Source organism: Sparus aurata, chromosome 9, assembly GCF_900880675.1.
Source record: "Sparus aurata chromosome 9, fSpaAur1.1, whole genome shotgun sequence".
Taxonomy (NCBI): domain Eukaryota; kingdom Metazoa; phylum Chordata; class Actinopteri; order Spariformes; family Sparidae; genus Sparus; species Sparus aurata.
Window position 1 is genome coordinate 30,560,404 of NC_044195.1, and position 22,986 is coordinate 30,583,389.

General features: G+C 43.7%; 1 protein-coding gene across 1 annotated transcript; it reads left to right on the forward strand.

The window, feature by feature from the left end:
* Positions 1-222: 222 nt before the first annotated feature.
* Positions 223-22,917, forward strand: igfbp2b (insulin-like growth factor binding protein 2b). The gene is made up of 5 exons (XM_030427938.1): positions 223-645; positions 10,522-10,679; positions 10,836-10,880; positions 15,280-15,420; positions 21,290-22,917. Exons 1-5 carry the CDS (start codon positions 285-287, stop codon positions 21,443-21,445), a joined length of 861 nt encoding a protein of 286 aa, XP_030283798.1. The 5' UTR covers positions 223-284; the 3' UTR covers positions 21,446-22,917.
* The last annotated feature ends 69 nt before the right edge of the window (positions 22,918-22,986 follow it).

A 22,986-nucleotide genomic window follows, 5' to 3' on the forward strand; every position in this document is an offset into this window, starting at 1 on the left:
GAGTCAGTTGTGTTTGTCATTGCAATGCACTTTTAAAAAACTTAAATTATCTGCACAAATAAACCAAACCAAAATGAATCAGTCCAGGATGGAGGTACTTTGATGGTCGAGTAATGGGCTCCCTTGTTTGGTCAGGAGGTAATATGAGAGCAGATAGGACCCTGTCAGCGGTATCACAGTGTTTACCCACACAGTTGACTTTCAGGATCGTCAGGTTCAAACTGTTATCGTCCAAGGGTCACTCAGACTGTCAGTAGTCACTAATAAACCTAGAAAGTGTAAGAATGCTCATATATTTTACCTACGGGCTGCTGCTGACATACGTCTCTTTACCTGGACACTCACTTGGGGATTTGGCTTTCCGATGTCCGAGTTGTACCGCGGAGCGTCTGGCTGCGTGTCCCAAAGTCACAGCGATGTGTCCTGAGATAGTGAGGGAGCTGGGCTGCGGCTGCTGTCCGGTGTGTGCCAGGCAGGTGGGGGAGCTCTGCGGGGTCTACACGCCACGGTGCTCCAACGGCCTGAGGTGCTACCCGAGCATGGATGCCGAGTTGCCCTTGCAGCAGCTCATCCAGGGTTTAGGACGGTGTGGACAAAAAGTGGACGTGAATGACACGCCAGGTCTGGACCACCAGGCTACAAATGGTAAGTTAGTCCTGCAATCATTTTTGTTAAGTAGTGGATCAAATGAGCATGCGTAGATGCCTTGTGGTGGGAATTTTTGCCTCTTTCAGCTCATTGTTTTGGTTTCAGAGCCGGCAAGTTAGATGAGCAGTTTGGCTCAGCCTCACTGCTCTTATCAAGGCAGCTGTTTTTGGCAACAATATGCCAACGTCCTAGAACCTGAAGTTAGCACCTAGCTGTAGCATATTGATATATAGTAGCTAACGAGCCAGGTATTGTACAATTTTAGAATAGAAAGATGAGGAAATTAAACTGGCTAAAGCCCCGCAAAAGACAGGATACATATCAGCTGCTAGCTTGTTTACGATTGTATCATTATCTAACTGGTCAGGTTGAGGTTAACGTGTCATTTCTAGCTCAGAGGTTGTTCCCAACCACGCAGATAGAGAAGAAGAGAAAGGGGGAGGAAACAGCGTAATTGCTAGCTCACAACTACAGTCTACATCCAGTGAGTTGGACGTAAATGTGAAAGGATACGTTTGCTGGATCAGAAAAATGAAAAAGAGCTGTTGAACTGTGGATTTTAAAGGTCTTTGACTCACTCTCAAGCTTCACTGAACTGCTTTTGGTGTTTGTGTTAGTATTTTAACATAATTATAAATGACTGGTTGCGATGCTTTAACTATAGCTTTGCTTATTTCCAGTTTCATTTTAACAGCAATGGCTGCAATCACTTAGTTTATCCCCCACATAGATAACTATTCTACGGTCCCAGGAACATAACGTTCCATCTCTGTAAGGGTGAAAATGCAAACAGCCTGCATCATTGTGGTTTTCCAAAGGATCTTTTGGGAAAATACATACGGACAGTAAACATTTACGATGTAGCACAGAACTAGACTCAGTGATGCAGAAGCAGAAATTACTTGCAGGTTCTGTGAGACGAAAAAAATGTTCTGACTGTATATCGTCTGTAACTGTAAAGATTTGATTTTTTTCAAATATTTAAATGTTCTTTCTTGATATATTGATAATGGACATATCTGGACATATCTTACAAACTGCCCCTTTAAGAGGACTACTGCATATGTGTAGGTGTATACTCAGTATTCACATACTGTTACCTAATTCAAACCCATCCAGTCTCCATCGGGGAGTGTCATACATTAATAAATACTCTTCAAGCGTGCCAGAATCACTCAGCCAGCCAGTTTTGACCTGTCATCGTACCTGAGGGCACGACATCAAAACAACTAGCTCAAAGTGAAGAAGTTTTAATGGAGGAGCAGAAACAATATTCTCTCTGCAGGACTCGTTTTATATCAGAAAAACCGCATCAACATCAAACGTATTCGGTCACAATAACACGACCCAAGATAAATAACCCAGAAATCCTGCAGAGACAAAGAAATGTCAAGCCTGTTCTCTTCCACGATACAGTCGCAGGGGACAAAGGGGTCACCGTTGATTCCTGCAAATGAATTTTGACATAAACAGTGTGTTTGGCAAGCAGTGGCAGGCCAACATCTGTGAGTGCAAACAAGCTCTATCCCTCGGGTGAACCCTTCACATGTCTGTAACCCACATATCCGCACAGCTCTCGTATTGGGAGTCTGATTTTGATGTACGCTGTTGTTTACGGGGCTTGAGGAAAAGTGATTAAATGCACATTTAAAGTTAAAAAACATACAAAGCAATTCTGGACGTGTGGAAGACGCGATGAGCCCTTCAGAGCGGCGCTGGGAAATCAATTTCTCAATCAAGCTCTTCTTTCGCATGCTCATGTATCGCTGGTGAACTCTCCGAGGAATGCATCTGACGATTTCTTGGACCGAAATGTTCTCAGACAATAAAAGACTCAACGGAGGTGATTTCTTCAGGACTCTTGGAGGTTTTGTTGGGAGAGGGTAGTAAAAACAAACCCCATTCCAGAGCCTGTAACTTTAGCTAGGCGTGATGGACTTTGTCTGCGCTCTCTGCTGTGATTTACCGTCTTTGGTGCTCAAACCATTTAGAACACATAAAGGAGAAGCTGAAAATGAGCATCAGATCAGACTGCGGTTTGCCCTCGGTTCACTCTGTTATGGTTGGCTTTTCAAGCATGAGCGACCGCGGGCTATCAGATGTCAACATCTGTCTCCTTTGTATCCATTTAAATGCACATTTCGGGGTCGTTTCATATAGTCGGTTGAGATTGGGTTCTCACTTCTTAACAACCACACCGCTGCTCACTTCAAAGAGTCAGAGATTTACATTTTGTTATGGTAACACGGTGTGATCCCGGGTTGAAATGGCGTTATTCGCACCTGAGTTCAAATGAACCACACCAGCTTTGTCTGATGTTCAACTTTGACATGAAGTTGCCCTTTCAAACTGCTGATGTCATTAATGTGGCATTCCTCCTGCTCCTCCTGCGCCTCCACACTTGCAGCAACAGGAACTTCTTGCACAGAAAACAGCAACGCTGATGTGTTAAATCCATGGTTTGAATTCTTCCAATCCGACGGTGTGTAATATTGAAAGTGGCACCTCATCTTCACTGTTTCCACTTTAAGTATTTTTGCAATGGGAGTCGACTTGGAAATGTTCTCTCGGCCGTAGTCTACAAAGGCTTCAGTCAGTCCCCATGTGAATCAGTTTGTCTGCGCTTGAATCCAGGACAAAGAACATGACTTCACTGTCTCTCTGGGCAGGTGTGGAGCATCTGTCAGTGACTGTCAGTGGACGCATCATTACGCAACAATATTTGTGTTAGCCATCAGTATTTCAGCAGTCATTCATGGAAGGTCTGTTGAGCAATACGTGCTCTTTGTTCAGCACTGCTCTGTGCTTGAAAAGCTGGTATCAAGTGCTTATTCCGCAATATTCCAGCAACAGTTTGCGTATTTAATTACTGCAGTATTTGTGTCAGGATGAGAGTCGCTCCGGAGGCATTAATGACCACAGGGATTAAATAAAATCGCTGTGAACTCCAGCATGGTTTGTTTCCTGTAGAAACAAGTGTTTACAGTCGCCAATAGCGCTTAGCGTTACCACGAGCCCCCACGCACAACCACCACCACCACCATCACCATCACCAGTCACCATTAGTGCTAGCGGCCTGCTAACGTTGCCTGGGCTTGCAGCTCACAGTGAACACCAGGTATGTAACAACACAGCCTCCTTTTTCTTGCCAGATTTGGCTCCCGGCACCTCGGGGCTGAGTCTGAGAATAGCACCACTGACTTAGCTGCAGGGCTGACTGAGCGCACCACGTAACGCTCAGTTTGTGAAGATTATTATCAACAAAGCAACCTGTATCTCTGTCGGAGCGCTGCATAAATCGCCTCGGTACCGGCCTCCATTGTTCTCGCAAACTACTCACGGTCCCAGTCTGGACGTGTCTGTTGGGAGGCTGCTGGTTAGCAGTGGTTAGCAGATACGTTAGCAACAAGAAAAGCTATCTGTCCAGAGTAATGGCTGAGCAGACGTAACACATACATTTTCTCCACAGCGTATGGTCCAGTTTCCCCCAAATCAGTGGAAAAAGTTATAAAGTCCCCAGAAACATATGAACGAAACAAAACCAAACAATAGATTCATGGGCAGGATGACTTAATGTTTTTCTGGAAACTAGTATTTTGCCAGCGTATAGGTGAGATATGGAGCAAGGCATGCAATAAAAACACTTAGAAATCGATTTTTTTACCAGTAGTGACCATTTATTGGGCAGAATCGAACACAGCCACCACTTGAAACAAGCAAAACAGTGACCATGATGTCCTAGATGCATTTTAAATAAATGACCAAATTCATAATTTCCTTTTACACATCGGGGCAGGTCCCCTGTTTGTAAGGGAGGGAAACTATTAAGTGTACTTGCAGCCGTCTGAATGACGGCCTGTCCACCAGGAGTTGCAGACAGAATCTCCCCAAAAATAGAAACGCAGATTTTCCCGCACAGATATCCTGTAAACTTCCTGTTTCTTTGTTTGTTTTATCAAATCAAGAGCAAGATCAGGAATAAGTCTTTTTCACAGCAACATTCTGACTCGTCACAGTCGGAAAAGCACATTAGTAACATGAATGATTGCTTCGTTGTCGTGGAGTTGCCCCAGTAAGCCGAGGCAGTGAGCCAGCGTGCACGACGCCAGGGCCGTGAAAGTGAAGCAGCTAAATACAAAAAAATCATCCATTAACTGTATTATTTACCTGTGACTTTTCCTACTGTGCCATGTCAGAATGTCTGCAGTGAAAAAAAGGGGCCTCCTGCTGCTGTAAAAATATAAAAGCAACAAGGGAAATATGAAAAATCAGGAGCCAGAATTACGTTGAAAATACCTCCTGTAACAAGCTCAGTGACTCTGGCCTTATTGGAATTATGTTTTATTATGTTGATCATGTGCTGTTGCCATGGAATCGAGGAATGGGAGCCGAGTTACAGCAACTTTAAAAGTTCAAATGTGCGACGTGCACAGCCCAAAGCCTCCGAGCCACTTCACCTAAATGTGTCTCTCTTTGCATGTAGCTTATTTACACTACAGCCCAGTTACATCTAGGAAGGTCAAACACAGCGGACGGATCAGAACGTCACGATTTAAAGTCCAACTCGCCACCGTGATAATAGAAGGGCATGTGTGTGTTCTGTGCCAAATATGCAGACCACCAATACTCAACTGACAAACCCCCTCCTCCAGCCAATAGGAAGCCACTGTCCTATATTCTTTTCTTTTTTTCTTTTTGGCACTTTCCTTGTTTCTCCCTCCTTTCGTTTCTTGTGTTGTCGGTGGTCCATGACTGCCCTCCTTGCCCCCGCAGGTGATCCTCTGCTGAGACATGCTCCCTCTCTCAGGTCTTTAATTACTCTATGTAGATGTGTGTGTGTGTGTGTGTGTGTGCGTGTGTGTGTGTGTGTGTGCGGCACACATCCACAGGAAAAAGATGAAGCCAGAAGAGATCACTCTGGGTGGGAGCTGCATGTCGGTGCCTGCAGTTCTGAGAAAACTCCCCCTGAGGTGTAAATAGGAATCCCTCCCTCCTTTGTGCTAATCCTAAATAAGATCACGCTGAAAAGTTACATCACAAACAGATAAGAGCTTTTACTAAGTGCAGCTCTAATTCACTTGTACTTTAATAAACATTTAAACCGCTATTTCTATACTACTTTAGACACACTGCTACATTTTCAGGAAGAACTTTCAACTTTTCAACTCCACTTTTTTTTTCATTTCACAGTGATTATTTGTTATTTTCCATCATGATTTACCAAAAAAAGACATTGTTTACTAATATTTTTTACCGATCGTACTGCACTGTTATAGATTAAACTTTCCAATATAGTTAAAATGACTAAATGTAAATACATCTATAGCTTCACTAAAGTATAAAACACTATTTTTCCACAGCATTATTTGAATGTTGTGGTCACCAGTTGGCGTCACAACAAGCTGTTAACACAACACTGACGTATTTTGACCTTTGAAAGTTGATATGGTTAATGTGCTAGCAGATGCTTTCTAGCCGGCATGCAGACCATAATATTTTTGTTAGTTACCATTTAGATGGAGTCGTATTCCTGGCCACTAAATCTGATATTAGCCCAGTATCCACTCTCCATTTAGCTCTGTTTTGGTCTCCACCACCTCCCCCATCAGTCTCTATATCTGCTAAATGCTCTGTTATGTTCACAAGCTAGTTGCTAAAATTGTAAGGTAGCGTAATCTGGGTTTATCAGGGTTTTAGCTGAAATGGCTGCCTGGAAACAGTGTTGATGAAAGTCAACCAGAGCAGTAAAGTTGCAGGCCATAAAACCAAAACAATAAGCTGAGAGACACTAAAACGGGTTTGTCTCTACGGAGCGACTCTCTTTACATTACATGTAAGATGTGGCCAGATTCAACAGTGCTGACGTTGTGTCAAAGACGTCTTTGTGCTCAAGATTTAACTTTGTGTGTGAGATATTTTAAAGACAATGACCTTCTATAGGACAGGAATTATTTCTATTGGTTGCAAGTTACAAATAGTGAGACACCGAAATGAAAGAAATCCTTGAGAAGACGTGCAGCGACATACAAAGAACAGAAATACATTGTGGCAGTTTGGAATTTAGTGCCTCCACTGTGAGAACCTGATGGAAGAAAGCATATGTTTTTTTAAGTTTTAAGAGAAAATGACCTTGACCTTAGACTGCACTTATTGTCTTTTAAGTCTGACAAAGCCTGTAGGAGCGCCAATTGGCCACAGCTTTCCCTTTAAACTACAAAGGCGACTTCATTCGGTTAGGATGACACACATGGCCACATGGAAGCATAGCACAGCGTCGAGAGTTGAAAGCTCTAGCTAACCGTAAAAGGTTTGAAGGGGGGACCTCTGGCGATGCAAAGCCTTCTTCATTATTCAATTTCATTCTGTCCGTTTTCCAGCTGTAAGGCGTTTGAAGTGGCCGAGTCTCGAGAGGAACCAATTTACACTGACAATGGTTTGAAGTACTGTAAGGCCACTTTCTTGGCGGCGGAGGCCACAGTGAAGTTTTCTGAGACACAGCTCCACTGTATACGATAACACGGCTAATGCATTAATGCTAAGCAACTCTGGAAAGACATTACTCACTCTGTGCTATGAGAGAATTGTGAAAGCATTGCTCAAAGGCAATACCTAAAGCCAACACTCCGAACAGCTCGAGACAGGTAGTTTCTATGGCACTGAACGCAGAATCAACAACACAGTATTTAGATGACAGCTGTTGGCCAAAGACGTGTTGTTTTCTTTTTCTCCCTGGAACATGCTGTCATGGGTTCCTATACAGTAAGTGTCTATAGAAAATAAGCTCTTAAACGCTACTTCGGAAATAAGATGGAATTTTGACACCTTTTGCTGCCTGTAGCTGCACTTGAGGTTGCTTTTTAACATCCCTGAATGTCAATTTTTGAGACATAAATGTCGATGCAGTGTTAAAGCAAATACCAGGGTTAGTATATCACCTTCACCGTGTTCTCATTGTTTTAGAGCAAAGGCTTCCAAAGATGGGAAATGTTACCACTTTGGTCGAACCCAAAGAATCAGTATCTCACTCAATAATCAAATATCTTTCTCCGGAATTGTCAACCTGCACTGTAACATAACTTGGACCAAAACTCTAAGCTTGTGTTCTCTGTTAGAGGCAGAAATGTATGATTTTTATCACTGAATATGGTTTTGATTCTTGAGATGTTAAGGTCTTGTTTGTGACTTCTGAGTCTTTAAGTGTTTGACTTTACGGAGTGTTGCCTTACTTTTTGTAAAGTCTGTACCCTAATGGATCCGTGGATCATGGATAGTGTTCAAAAGCGACGGTTAGCAAAAAAGCATACTCATGTATGAAGGTGTGGTACCAGCAAGAGGCAACAATGCTGAGAAGACGGGACAAACGTAGTAGAAAGAACCATAAAGTCCAGAACTGGGTGAGATTGTCTGAGACAGTCGTGGTCCCAGAGTATAAACCCCACTGACTGTGTCGATGCCTCAACTTCTCCTTCAGCACCATCAGGATGTTGAAGTTTGTTGTTTTTTTAAGAAATGTCCTCACAGCTATTGCATGGATCGTCATGACATTGGTACAGATAATGAAGTGCCCTAGATGATGAATCCTAAACCCTGTCTTTACATATGGTGTCACCAGCACGTAAAAGTTTGCGTTATTCAGTTGAAATAACTCCAAATCTGTCGAATTCATAGACATACAAACTAGCTGGTAGGAGAGTGAACTCAGTGTTGTTGGCAGTGTGAGTGAAAATATGGTGCGATGGGTGTTGACTGGTGCAGCAAACCAAAACAAAGGTGGAAAAGGCTGTGGTGGAGGCAGAAAGCCCAACTGAGAGGGAGTGACACTCCCGGAAAGGTAGTCCTTTATCCCTTCTTTCTGGAAGCCCAGCCCAGATGGGCAGGTATGAGCAAGCGACCCTCCCAGCTCCACCTAGCAGCAACACCCAGTATCTGCAAAACAACCAACCTCACTGGGAACCCCAAAAGTCAACGTAACCTTAAATACTACGACCTCTACAACTCCAACATTATCCACAACCTGCAGGCAGCGTCATATCCTGACCTCCGAGGCCTGAACCTTGTGAACCTTGGCAACTAGGAAGCATTTTACTAGAGTTGCACTTCATTTGACACAAGTGAACTCTAATATGTGTGCACGGACTCACGTGAACACGCACAGAAACATTTCAGACAGTGTGTCAGGAGCTCTTGAGGATTCACCGGGGGGGCCTTCCCCTCTCAGGCATGATTTACAACTTCAGCGCTCTGCTCCTGTTTTTACAGCGCTAATTACAGACACACACACACACACACACCAATACACACACACACACACACACACACACACAGCCTCTGGCAGGTAGGTTAGGTGCCCAAAAAAAAAAAAAATCCTTACTCAGCATGAAAAGCCTTCATCAGCGTTGCCTCCTCACGAGTCTGGACTCACCACCAGTGACTCGAAGTCGTGCTCGGCTCTTTAATTCAGTCTCAGTTTTTCCTGTTGAAATGTGTCAGACGATGTTAGATCATTATGTCTGCGATGACTGCGGCTATGTTGATAAACGTCTAAAGCGTTAACCCCGCCGTGTTTTCGTGTTCTACAACCGCAGGTACCGGCGGCACAGACAGATTTCATTTTGCAGGACGTGCTGATCTGTATTCGTTTGTCGCGTGTCTGTTCCGAATTAACTCGTTAGCTTGTCATTTGTGTTTTGTCTTGACTGTCTCCAACAAATTATGAACATACTCCGGTATAAAAAGCAGCAGGAAACGCACTCCGAGTGACCCGAGAGAGCTCAGAAGAGACCTGTTCAAACTGCGTCGCGACCCTCACACAGCCTCGGAGCGCTGGATGTTGCACTTTCTGCTGTTTCACAGTAAAAGATCTTGGCGAGTCTGTTCGCACTGTCGCCGCAGTAATTACAGCCACTGCGACGCCTGACTGTCCAGCATAGAATTAGTAACATGAGGTATGAGGGACACAGGATGCCTCGAGGACACAGAATGACTTTGTCTTCTAATTCCAGGATTAAGATGACTTGTAAAAGGGCCTGTCATTAGGAGAAACGCTGGCTTTTAATAGCAGCGTGTGATTAAAGAAAAGATAAATGTAGATGAATGTGTGTTTGCTGGAAAGCAGCAGAGATGGTGAGGTGGTTTTGGAGTGAGTGTGTGTTTAACATCTGTCCATTAAGTGCATACCGAACAGACAGGACACAGATGAGATGAAGCATTTCTGAGAAGTGACACTGGGATCAAAACCAGGAAGTACACACAGCTTTGAGGAATCGTATTGCTCAGACTGTTTACAGTTTACTGGAATGTGTGACTTGTTTATGGACAATTTATTGATGTTATATGTCACCCGTGCTCAAAAGCTATTTTAACCGTCCTGAAGTGATAAACTGTCCCAGTCAGTCGAACATCTTACAAGTATTAGCATTCAAAGCACTTTTATCTCCTCCTCCTACACTCAGCCGTCAGTCCTTTAGTGCATTTATCAACGTTCAACCATCAACCATCAATTATCAATTAGTGTGTGCAGCTGTTGAATCTATTAGCGTTAGCTCTGTTAGCTGTGAGCTATAAACTCTGTGGCTGTTAGTTCCGTTAGCAACACCCTGAGGAAGCTGCTTCCCCTCCAGTTGCTAACAGCTAACAAGCTAACAAGCTAACACGCGCCCTTCTGCTGATTCGAACACAGACTTTTGTTCCCAATTTAGAGAATCATTACTATTATGATTATATAAGTGAACAAATTCAAAATGTCTCCCATCAATAAAGAGTTTACTGCATCCTTTCAGAAAACAAACACATCCCTGATACTGATTCTGGACTGATTGTACGCACAGATGCTGCAGATTAACTTGATTGGTTCATTTGTTTGGTTGGTTGTAGAGGTGCACGGGACTGAAAATCCACCCACCAGACGACCTCTCATCAACACTTGGTTCTGGCAGGAGACCGCCATCAACAATCACGCCAAAGACCGCCTAGGAAGGATGAAGTCAACTAACAACCAACTGGAGGACGGTCGGACCCAGAAGGGGACTCAGGTCAGAACCTACCCAAGTCTTTTTCCACTGACAGGTTCTGAATAAACTTCCCTTCGAGTTATTACAAACGCACATACATTATTTAATCAAAGGAGACATATTCTTGTTTCTGTCTGCGCTCATGTGTTTAAACGCAATCAACGTTTTCCTCCACAGTATACGGCCCAAGAAAACACGCCTCAAGGGGGGACCCAGCAACAGGTAATAAAATTAAAACCTGATCCTCGACATCAAACGAGCGAGAACGGGCCTTTTGATCGTACCAGACTTTCATTCTAGTCTGAGTCCTCTTCAGGTTCTCACCGGCAACTTCACAGGCTCGTTGCAACGTGTAGTGAAATGCAGTTACATGCTCTGGTAGTTACATGGTACAGCACGGAGCTCACCCTGCATTTTGGTTCCAAAAGCATGTACCACAAGTCCGCGGTTCTGTTTGGGACTTTTGTAGGCTCAACAGTTCAACAAAACTGGATTCCTACCCACTGCCGAGGGTGGATGACTGTCTGGACTGTGGATTTCTGTTTGGGGGAAAATCTGAGTCAATTTATTTATTTTAACCCCTTTTTCCCCCACATTTTGTTGTATGATGTGTTTTTGTTCGTCTTTCATTTGGCCGCCACCGTTTAGACGCCAAGGAACCAGTTGGCTTTGACCTTTTTTGTGATTGAAGGACGGCTCCAACCGTAACAATTCAACCCAGAAAATTCTTTTATTTTGGGTTTCTTTAAGGCCCCCCACCCAACTCCTGAATACCCAGTCTGCTCTGATTGGTCAGCGCACACATGCCTGACCACCAACCACTAACAACAACAACAGAATAGCTGTGCTAAATCCATTCTAATGTGCCAAACTAGCCAACTGGTATAAAAATATGCAAATGTGCGACATGGTGATGTATTTATGATGCGAGGCGTTTCAGGAGCAGTGTTTTCTGTGGGACAGAGCAGCTTCTGTTGGTGTGGACTTTGACCTTGTGAACAGGTGTCCTCTAAAATTGTGTTTTTTTTTTTTTTTTTTTTTTTACTATAAAGTGTTTTGTGCACTTCACAAAAAGAGATCCAACCAAGTGATCTTTAGTTTTGAAAACTGCAGTTTCTCCTGCATCAATACTGATCGAATGAAGCACAGGTATTTTGCCCTTATTATATAAGTAAATTACCAACAGAATGAATTGTTAGTGTAGCACAGTTTCTTGCATGAACGTATTATGTCATGTGTGGAGTGCAGTGGCGTGTCTGCCTATCAGAAGCGAGCAGTGACAGAAAGGTCAACAAGCTGCGGCGTGCTGTGGGACAGTAGTGCCCTCCTCTGGGCGCTCCGTCACCTGAAACACACGCACGTGCATACACACACATACACCGACATCACACGGACTCACATCCGCTCCCTAACCACCACACAGCTTAATCCCAACTTCAACAGAAACCGAGTTTAAACCAGAAACTGTGTGGATTTATCCGGTGTGGACGAGATTTTTCCCCCACAACGTGACTGTGTTAGCAGCTCTAGATCCCCACAACAGGATTAATACAAACACACATTTATGTGCTTTCACAGAGCTGTTGTGTGAAAATATATTTGTTGATACTCTCCAAGAATGTGAGAATCTTTCCAGCAGCGTGCAACAAGGCCGATATCAGCAAATGCGGTTTATATTCAGAGATGCTATTCAGGAAATGCTGCAGCCGTTAGCTTACACATATCTTTGTTCGCCTCGTTTTTGAACTCTTAATTTCAGACTGACATGTTGATGTATTCTCCAATTCATGTCTTTCTAAGAATTACTTCAATGGATTTATCGATGCATTCCCATTTATGAACGCGACGCACCATGAGCTTCATTTAGCTGCAATAATGAGCATCATCGTGATGAAAAGTGATATTGTTTTTCTCTCCACGCTGGAATGTGTGTTGGCAGTTTAGTGCGTTCAATAGATTTCACCCCTCCGCGCCGCCATTCTTCACCACTCACTCAACACCGCTCTGAAAAAAATAACATAAAAACAGTTCCTAGAAGACCCTTAATGGGGCGGCGTGCAAACATGTGTATTCTTTATGTTTCATGTAAATGAGCTTGGGCCCTGGGGGGGGATTAAGCATGTGGAGGCCCGTATATGTCACAACACGGCAAACAATTATGCGCATTTGCTCATTTTCTCCCTCACTTAACTCGCTTGCTCGCTCGCAGCAAAACAAAACAAAATAAAACAAAAAATTCATAAGCTGGGAGGGTACAAAACAATTGTGGAGATCATTAGCAGGAACAAAAGAGAACGCAGGAAAAAGGAGTCGTGCAGCTGGTCAGGGGGAGGAACTTCAGACAGCTGGTGTCAAGCATGGATGCACTTCGTTGTGGGTGGTCATACGAGGTGAAATACTGTACACAAGATGCCGTCAGAGGCCGGGGTCATGCCAGACTTCTTACCCTCAAACCTCAAATATATAAACAATCAGTTTGCACCACATTGATATTAACGTGTTTACACTCAGACCCTGTGATTCCTTCACTATCGTCTGTAAGTTATGTGGCTTGTGCATGGCGACAGTGGCGTACCCCAGATCTCTGAGGGGCAGGGGCGGAGAAATAAAAAGGGCACCAGCGTGGAAAGTCGTCAGACGTTTTTACTCCAGGGGATACTTCAACAAGTTTAGTCCAATGGAGGAGCACCCTGCAGGGCATTTCCATGGTGTTTTATCTATCTAAGAGGGCAGTTTCATCGTGTTTTTTTACTAACATGGGCGACATTGTCACTGAAACAGAAATCCTCAAGGGGTAGCTTAAGTTTTAGGTTGAGTTTAAAGCCTTTTGTGGCGCCAAAAGGAAACGTGAGACATCTGATGGATCGCCTTACTTGAGTCAGCATCGATCGGTGCTGCAGAAGCTTGAAAGAAAGAAGTGATCTTAGTTGCCGCTTGGCCTCGTTCAGGAAGTACCATATATCTTTGTTAATCTTTTTCAAAATAAAACAATATAACCTGCGTATGAGCAGCAGATAATAATATGGGAATGTGATGACTTCGATGAGCTCAAGGTTATTGATACTGTTAAATATCAGTGCTGTGATGAGCTTTGTAGAATGCTAATGTTAGCCCACAAGCCATGCTAGCTATCGCTGTTTATGCTCACAACCCACCTCGTGCTAATTCTTGTTCTGACTCGGCAAAATCTGGTCTGACCCGTACCGGACCCGATTACGACAGACAAGTGTATTTGCACGTTGCTGAAAACGTAGGCATTTTGGACATGAACTGCGGAGAGCGAACGAGATTAGCGGGCCAACGTCAGCAGCCTTTAGCTGTCTGACGCTGTCCTTGCACTTTATCAGGCCCAGCGGCATCCCTGCTGCTCTGCTGCTTTAATTATTTCACCTTGACTTTTATAAAAAAACAAGAATATGAGCAAACAATATTCCCTGAACGAGACATTAAAAAAAAACAGAGAGGAGAGGCTCAAGAAGTTTGCTCTGACCTTTTAGTAATTCCGTACGAAGCCTCAGGTCTTCCTCAGTGTGTTAAATAAAAAAAATTCTGTTTCTCATTTACTTGAAGGAGTGTGTGGAAAGTGTTTTTGTGTGGAAAGAGAGAAGTTCTTAAAGGATTGTAGATCAAAAGATTCCCACTTGATTTGGCTAACAGCGCTTAGCTTCAGCTCCACTTTTACTGTTTGGGAGCGACGACTGCGGATTCTGCTCCCAATTTTTTCACAGTTCAGTCGGATCATGAAAGAATCTCTCTCTGGCCCAAATAGATTAATTACAGCAACCGATAATACACACTTACATGTGTATTGTATGGAGTAAAATGGCACGAACATATTGGTACGTAAGAGCAGAGAGGCAGCAGTAAAACTGAGGTGTCAGTTTTATACGTCTTCATTATGAAAGAGGGAAAGAGAGAGAGAGACGGAGAGAGAGGAGTCAAAGGCTGCGAGAGCGAGTGTGAAAGAGAGCGAGCCAGAGAGAGAGAAAGAAAGAAAGAGCACTTTTCATCCATATGTTCAGATGTGTGATAAGGTCTGTGGCGGACCCCGCCTCCCCCTGCCCTCCTCTCTCATCCTCAGCCAACTAATCATAAGACCTGGACCCTTTGATCCCGCTGCAGCCTCACACACTCACCCTGAATACACGGTAGATGTGTGTGTGTGTGTGTGCACAACCATGCAACAGGGGGAAAAGTGTGCACGGCAGTTTTGTAGCTGTGTGTGTGTGTGTGTGTGTGTGTGTGTGTGGTCACGGCCCACCTGCCGAGTAAAGCCGCCTCGACACTCATGTTCCACTCCACCAGACTCACATCAATAATATTGGCTGAACCCTCCGCTTGCCTAACTGCACCTCGTAAAAGAGTTCGCTGTAAATGTGCGTATTTGTGACATTTTTACAAGACACACAGAGGGATTTTATTTCGCCATTCTTTTTCTTGGACAGAGCGCATTTCTCTGCCTCACACTCCAGTCAAACCTGTCCTCTATTTCACGTTTATATGAATGACTCCGACTTTTTTTTTTTTTTTTGTGAATGTATCTGTAAGTCTGCTCCCGTAAGTGCTAAATAGTTATTGCTTAAAATGAGTGTTTTTTTTTTTATGAATAATGTCCTTTCAGAGCGCCTGTGAGCAGGAATTGGACAAGGTCTTGGAGGAGATTTCCAGAATGACCTCTGAGGATAACAGGGGCCCGCTGGAGAACCTTTACGGGCTCAAATTCCCAAACTGTGACAAACATGGACTGTACAACCTCAAACAGGTGAGCCGCGGACAGAGCGCCGGTCCCACGTCACTGCTTCTTATCTGAACGCACACGCTGCTTATTGAGTAAGACAGACTGTAGCTGGTTGAGGTCATAGTGTTCAGTTAATCTCCATATTTGAACAAACATTATCAGACTGAACATGGCAAAAACATGGTAAACAGGGAACACAAGGGAACCATGATGACATTTATTTATGTTGGTTTTATCGGTTGAATCTACATTTATGTCTCGATGACGCTGTCCTTACCGTCTGGTTAGGTTTAGGCCCAAAAAACTGTTTCACAAAGTTCATGTTTTGGCCATTTTTATGTTGCCCCAAACACGGCTGGAAATTGTTCAGAGGTGTCGTTTGAAAACCTGATTTTATCACCGCAACACGGCTGGAGATGTCTCATTTTGTTCCCCTTTAAACACAGCTCGAGATGTCCTGATGTCTCGTTAACAACACCCGGTTCTATCGCCACAAACAAGGCTGAAAATTGTCCTGCGGTCTGATTGAGAACACCCATCAAAAATGCCGCTTTTAGCAACCCTATCGCCAAAACCATCTACAGTGTCACGCTTCCAAATGGTGTAACCACGGTCCCTTGTCTTCAGCTGTGGTCGGTGGCTTATCGAACCTGGTCGTCTGTAACTCCACCACCATCGTCTTCACCTCCAGGTCATAAACATGTAACGTGATATATCGCCTGTGACACGCACACATGAGACTGTATCAGTAATTCCCTTCCAACATTTTATCCTCGTGATTGGGCTGAAACATGACAAAAGGCGACGTCTATACAGGGGCACGAACGTTATGAGATCCTGGCAACATCGCGGCCAAAGATATTGAGCAACACGCTTTTGATTGGGGATTATTATAGATGTCATGTTGTAAGTACAGGAGGCTGTAAAGGAAACCAATAGACCACACTGACTGATCAGCGGGATCATAAAGGGACAAACATTCGCCTCAAAATGGAAGAAAATGTAACCAGAGCAGCCAGACGAGGACTGGGAAACGTTTCAACAAATAAAAAAGCATCCAAAGATATAATAAAAAAGCTTTTAATACTTGTAAGGAAATGACTTATAAGAGGAGAGGTTTACAAGAATGGCTTGATATCAGAACCTATGTTAAGAATATCTGGAGAACATTGCACTCTTGAGGACATAAATCCAAACAGTTTCACGTTGAGGAGGCCAGTTTACGCCCTCCTCACATCATTCAACCCCGTTACCTTCTCAGCACCAGTGTAATCTCAGCGCACGTAGCCAAGCATCGTAACAATGAGCAGCTGTAGGATTGTGTCATCAATTTTGTTGCCGATACATGTCTCGACTTTTAGCCCTCCGTCTGATAAAATCTTGCGTGCATGGCGACCAGTTTCCCCCGCGGCGTCAGAGCGCTCCACGCTGAGACAGACCGGAGTGTCGTGCTTTTATTGCCACATCTCGAGGCCCCCTCGACCTAAAGAGGGCGATTTAATCCAGTTTTAAAGGAGGGGGACAGGGGCCATCTTCTGCCCCCGGGGCCTTCTAGTTGGTTAATCGGCCATGCCCATTTGAGTCAAAATGTTGCCTGTTCGTTTCTCTGATACAGTTCAAGAGTGTGCGGATCAAAACATGAACTTTACATTAGGTTAATTCTCAGGTCAGTGCCCTCGACCGAGGCGCTGGTTAAGATCTGGAGTTGTTTCCCGGGAACAGTACGTTGGCTTCCCGCTGCTGCTCGAGGAAGGGTTGACTGCAGAGAGAAATAGAGATTCTTCTTCTTCTTCTTCTCTCTCTGTTCCTTTAAGTTCTGTTCTCTAACGTTTGAAAAATAAAAGCATGCATCCATATTTTGTTGTGCAAAGGTGTACAATATGGACTGCCCTTTATATTTTTTAAATTAGTTAAGATATTATAACTTCTTAAGGGACATATTTCAGGGGATTTAAAGATATTTGTATTGATTTTTGAAAAAAAATATTGAACCTGGAAATACATTTTTAACAGTTCACTCACTGTCTCACTGAAATGTCAAGACTAATACTGATATCCACAGAAAATGTTCCCAATTACTTAAAGTTTTTTGTGAACTTGTCCTTTGTACCTGATATCTTTGGAAACTTCAGGAGATTTGACAATATATGTGGGTTTGAATGCATACAAAATTTGCCCCCAGATATTGTATTTTTGTGCTTCTTAAACCTCATTCAAATCCCATTATCCATCTCAGATCACTGGTTATTTCCATATCAACAATTCACACTGAGATGCACAACAGAAAAACTCTGTGGGAGGAGTCTTTCGCAACACTGGCCACACCCCAACCAGTGATGTCACAGCAGGTGTTTTCCACTCCCTGTCAAAGGCAAGACACCTGCCTTGACATCACCGGTTGAGGCTCTCGGGCAGGGTTGTTACATGTTTGAGAGACTCAGAGTGAGAGGTTCTATGTTGATGTAGCACAAAGGACTCAGACATAGTTTAGTTTATTAAACCCTTCTGTTTTCAGAGAATGATAATAAATCTACCTTGTAACCTTTTTTCAAATTATGCTGGATTATCGTGACCCCCTGGCCTTGATCGTGGAAAACAGACGCCATGATAAAATGATTAAATGGCATTTAAAGGGTTAAAACATGTCAAATCATGTTCACATTACATTTATGACGGAAGGTGGAGGGGAGGGTGGTGGAGTTACAGGTGACAAGGTTGGCAAGCTAGTGACCGAAGTTGAAGGGACCGTGGCAGCTTCTTAGCAAGAAAAGCCCCAAAAAGTGATATTTTTCATAGGAAGTCTCGACATCCCCAGCTGTGTTTGTGGTGATGAAACCGGGTGTTTTAAATGAGACTTCGGGACAATTTCCAGCCACGTTTATGGCAACAAAAAGTGGATACTTATGACGGGAAGTCGGGACATCCCCAGCTTTGTTGGTGGAAACCAAAACAACTATCATAAGCCAAAACTTGATCTTCTCTGAACACCAGGGGAACTCATTCGCCAAGGGACCACAGTTTTAACATTTGTAGGGTGACACAAAGGATATTTTTGGCAATTTGGGTTGGTAAAAGCTAATGTTGTGATCAGCATCCATTGTACTTTTTAGATAGAAAAGGTGGCACATTTGCAGCAAGGTAAAGACTGCAATGTGCCGCCTGTCTATCTAAAACGGAGGTGTTTTATTCCGTCTTTACCAAAAAGCCGCCACTTGGCCGCCACTGGAGTAGGCGTAAAACATGTGACGTGACCTGAAGCACGAAGTTGGGCGTGAACAGTGAAGCAGGTCGAATTTGTCTTCAAAATAAGAGTTTTACATTGCACCCCATTGGAGTTTAGAACTGGGTTCTTAGTGGGGGGGCTTTTAATTTGAAAGTAGCAACCGTTCGTTGCTTGCTGCTACAACAACAATGAACAACGGACAATGAAGACAGCTAGTCAGTTGCTCATCTTGATGTCTGCGGATGAAGTGATGGACTGACTGCTGTGATCAGGTTTCCTGGTTTTAAAACTCCCCGGCTGTGGGTCGCACAACACGTCATCGACACCTCCGCCCATCTCACGCAACTGCTGGCACATTGACGGCTCAGATTTACATAGCAATGGAGGTGGAAATAAGTGTTCCTTCCGAGGCGTCAGATTGGCGGACCAAAACAGACCCCCAATTAACCGCCTTCTGTCTAAATCCGTGGACCTAGCCGCAAAAAGGACGGCCAAATTGGCAGCTTGCTGCCCAGTATGAAAACGTCTAATGACTACATTACGGTATTATTCTGAATATCACAATATTCCAAATTTGATACGGGTCATGTAAACAGCACATTCCGTTTGGGATCCGAATGGGGCCTCGTTCCGAATGAAGCATTTTCTGAATAAGACGTGCAACATGTGGATATTCAAGTCTTACGAGCATTCTCTGGACGTATATACAGAACATACATCTCAAGTGGGCTTCTTCCCTTAGCAAAAAGTAGTTTATTCAAGTGTACCACAAGTATACTTATTTTATACTAAAACTGAGGCAGTATACTTGAAGTGTACTTTTTATATACTATATTTTATATACTTAAGAAAAGTATAGCTAGAGCTTATCACATTATAAGTGCTTATACCTATAATATGTTGATGTAAGCACAGGTAAAGGTTGAGCCGTGCTTTTATTTAATTTAGCAGAATAAAAATGTTTTTTACTACACACATTTGCTTTGAGGTATTACACCTGTTATAAACTTACATGTTAATAGACTAAAATGTGGAGTAGAAGTATATACTTAGTACACTAGTAGTATATAGATGAGTGTACTTGTTGCATACTTGAAAGTGTACTTCTGTAAACTTAAAATGACCTTATAAAGTATACTTAAAGTATACTTTTACAAACTTGAAATGTTCCAATTTAGTCCGAAGAAATATTAAATCAGTATACTTTCGAGTATCCTACAAGTACATGGTCCATAGTATACTTGCTATATTTATACTTATACTCAAGCATACTTAATAAAATGAACTTCAAGTATACTACTTTTTGCTAAGGGTTACATTACTGAACACATAACACAAACCGACCAGCCAACAGCCACGAAGCTGACCTTATCGTGAAGGTGAGCTGAGCGTATGAATATTCGTTTCGATCTTCTCTGGGATAAAAGTGAAAAAACAGAATATTCCGTGCCTCGTAAACGTCAGTGGACATTATTGTGCCTGAATGTGTGATGCGCTTTCGTTCCATCCAACCTGATGACAACTTTTCCATCCTTCTCCGTCTGTTGAAAATCACTCTGCATCTCTGACACACACACACACACGCACACTCATGCACACTGTATCACTTTGTTCACTTCTCCCTCGAATATCCTCTCTTCCAACAAACACACACACACACACACACACACACACACACACACACACACGTGCGCGTGGAGATGTTGTCATCATGAATGAGGCAACAGCTTCTGAGCTCAAGGTTACAAGGCAATAAAAACTGCTTGGCGTACTTCATGGGAAGACTTTTGTTAAGCCGAGGAACGAACTGTGCTTCCGACCGGGGGCTTGAATTTGAATTCTGCTCATCCATAGAAATCAGACAGAGGAGGACAAACAAGGTCACATATCCAGTGTTTTCTTACGAGGATAGTAGAGCAGAAAAGAAGATTTGAATAGGCGCCACAGTTTCCTAAAGCAGGGCTCTCAACCACTCAGCCAATTTTCATCACTGGTCACAAACAACAGCATTGTTTCGGACTGGAGTCCTTGGTTCCCAGGGAGGAACACTGTACCTCCTCAACACTCGGCTTCCTTTTGGAGTTGTCCCTCCTTGTCGCGGGGTAATTACTGTAACTGTCACTTTTTTTGTTCTTTCTCATCCAAGGAAGAAAATGGAAAGTCTTTTCTTTCCCCCCAGCTCTTCATTCTTTTTCGCCGTCCCCTCCGCGGCCGCCCCGCGTGCGCGGCGTAAACTGTGTCCACTTCAATTACGACCTCATTTCTGAGTAGAGGGGGGCTCTGCGGGGGCGGGGGGGGGGTCTACTGGCATGCCTCTGTGTGTGTGTGTGTGTGTGTGTGTGTGTGTGTGTGTGTGTGTGTGTGTGATGGCATGTGTGGCTGCGGATGGGTTGTGGGGTTGTGAGTAGGGGGCATGACCTGAGGATGGATTGTTATTGGGCGAGTGTTGTCCCACCCGAAACCATGGCCCTCACTCTCATCCAATGGCCCCCCGCCACCAGGAGATCCACCAACACACACACACACACACACACACACACACATCTCAAGCCACCGTACGCCATGCTTCATTAACCCACCCCCTACTTCCCACTGTGCATCTTCACCCCTCCCTCTTTTTTCCAGTGTTTTCCAACTTGTCTAGTTTGTGTTTTTCCTCCCTCTCTCCAGTGCAACATGTCCACCCACGGCCAGCGGGGCGAGTGCTGGTGTGTTAACCCCTTAACCGGGGTCCAGATTCCGGCTTCGCCCAAAGTCAGGGGGGACCCCAACTGTAACCAGTTCCAGGAGGAGCTCAGAGCGATGCCCACGGCAGTATCTCACTAACACTGCGCAGCACTTTGTACGACAGCTTGGGGTTTTCTTCAAATTTAACAACAAGGGAGGATTTTTCCATTATAATGTTGTTGTTGTTTTTGATTTGCATGTAGTGTGTCACCTTCTGTAATCTTTGTCGTCATGTCCAATTAAACATATGTATAATATTGGCAGCCTTATCCTTTAAAGCTGCATCAGTGATTTGTTTTGCCACTTGGGGGCAGCAGAACAAGCTGTAAACATCTGACATGTTACTTTATGGTGAATGTGTCAGCAAACAACCGCCCGTCCCATCAGCCACGGAACAAACGGAGCATTCAGTGGGAGTCCAAAGCTCATGATGACCATATTTACACTTATTGTTGGATGTTGACATCTAGTGGCCATTGTAATTGTGATGGGAGCAAAGGAGGAAGTCAGGTGAAGTAGTACAAAGAGCGACATGAAGTCTTTCATCCTGGAGGACAAATGTTCATGTCCTATGTGAACCTAAAGATTTAACCAACGCCATGTTCACGAAAGGCCCTTTCAAGAGCCAGTGTTGGGTTTGTCCATTCCTGGCTACCATAGAAAACACGACAGACTCCATGGAACAAGACTCTGTAGATATAGACGGCACAATTTCAGGTAACAAAAACATATTGATTCTTAGTTTCGGAGGATTATACACAAATGAAAATATAATCCAAGACCCCTAAATTCTACACACACTGGACCTTTGTAGAAATGTGCATTTTGTGGGATTTGGCGCCCCCCACAGATTCCGAGTGCAACACCACGTAACGTAGTGCGCCAACTTCAAACAAAACTCATTACATCACAACAAGTTACGTGTTAAAAACTTGTATCTTGAAGTTATGTATGTTACGCTGAAGTCACATGAGTGGCTGCGACACTGTACCATCAACACAATTGTGAAGCTGTTATTTCAAGTTCAAAAAGTTACATTATTAGCATACTTATTTGACCCCCAAACCACGATCATTTCCTGAACCTAACCAAGCTTCAATCATTGTCACGTTAACCATGTGACATTGATGGTCAGGTAGAGCAAAGGCCTGGTCCTGCCACTGGTACTCTCCAGAGGAAAACATCTGCTTCTTCTAGCTGCTAAAAGCTCCACGATGTTCAGCAGCAGGTTGTTAACTCTTCTGCAGACAGCGTACAGTACAAACAAAGCGAGGCTAATGGGAGTGCAGTTGTTGGCTGCCACCGTTACATTAACATACTTTATATATTATACTCACGCATGAATGAGTCGACATCAATTTCAGACATATTCCCCGTCGTACTCCTTCACAGACGAGCCTCAAGTTTTCTGGAGCTGAGATGAAAGAACTACAGGTGCTTCTTCCTACATATACATATCAAAGACGTGTTCGCACTATCTGTATCCTGTTTCAGTGCCGACACGCTGTATTAACCTTTTCACCAGGAAAACACTTTGAAAGCAGTTAATTAAAAAGTTTGACTTTGACTGATTGCATCTGCTGTTGCTCCGACTTTTTGCCTCCTGCGCTGTTAACCGTAGATTCATTAAATTCTCTTTG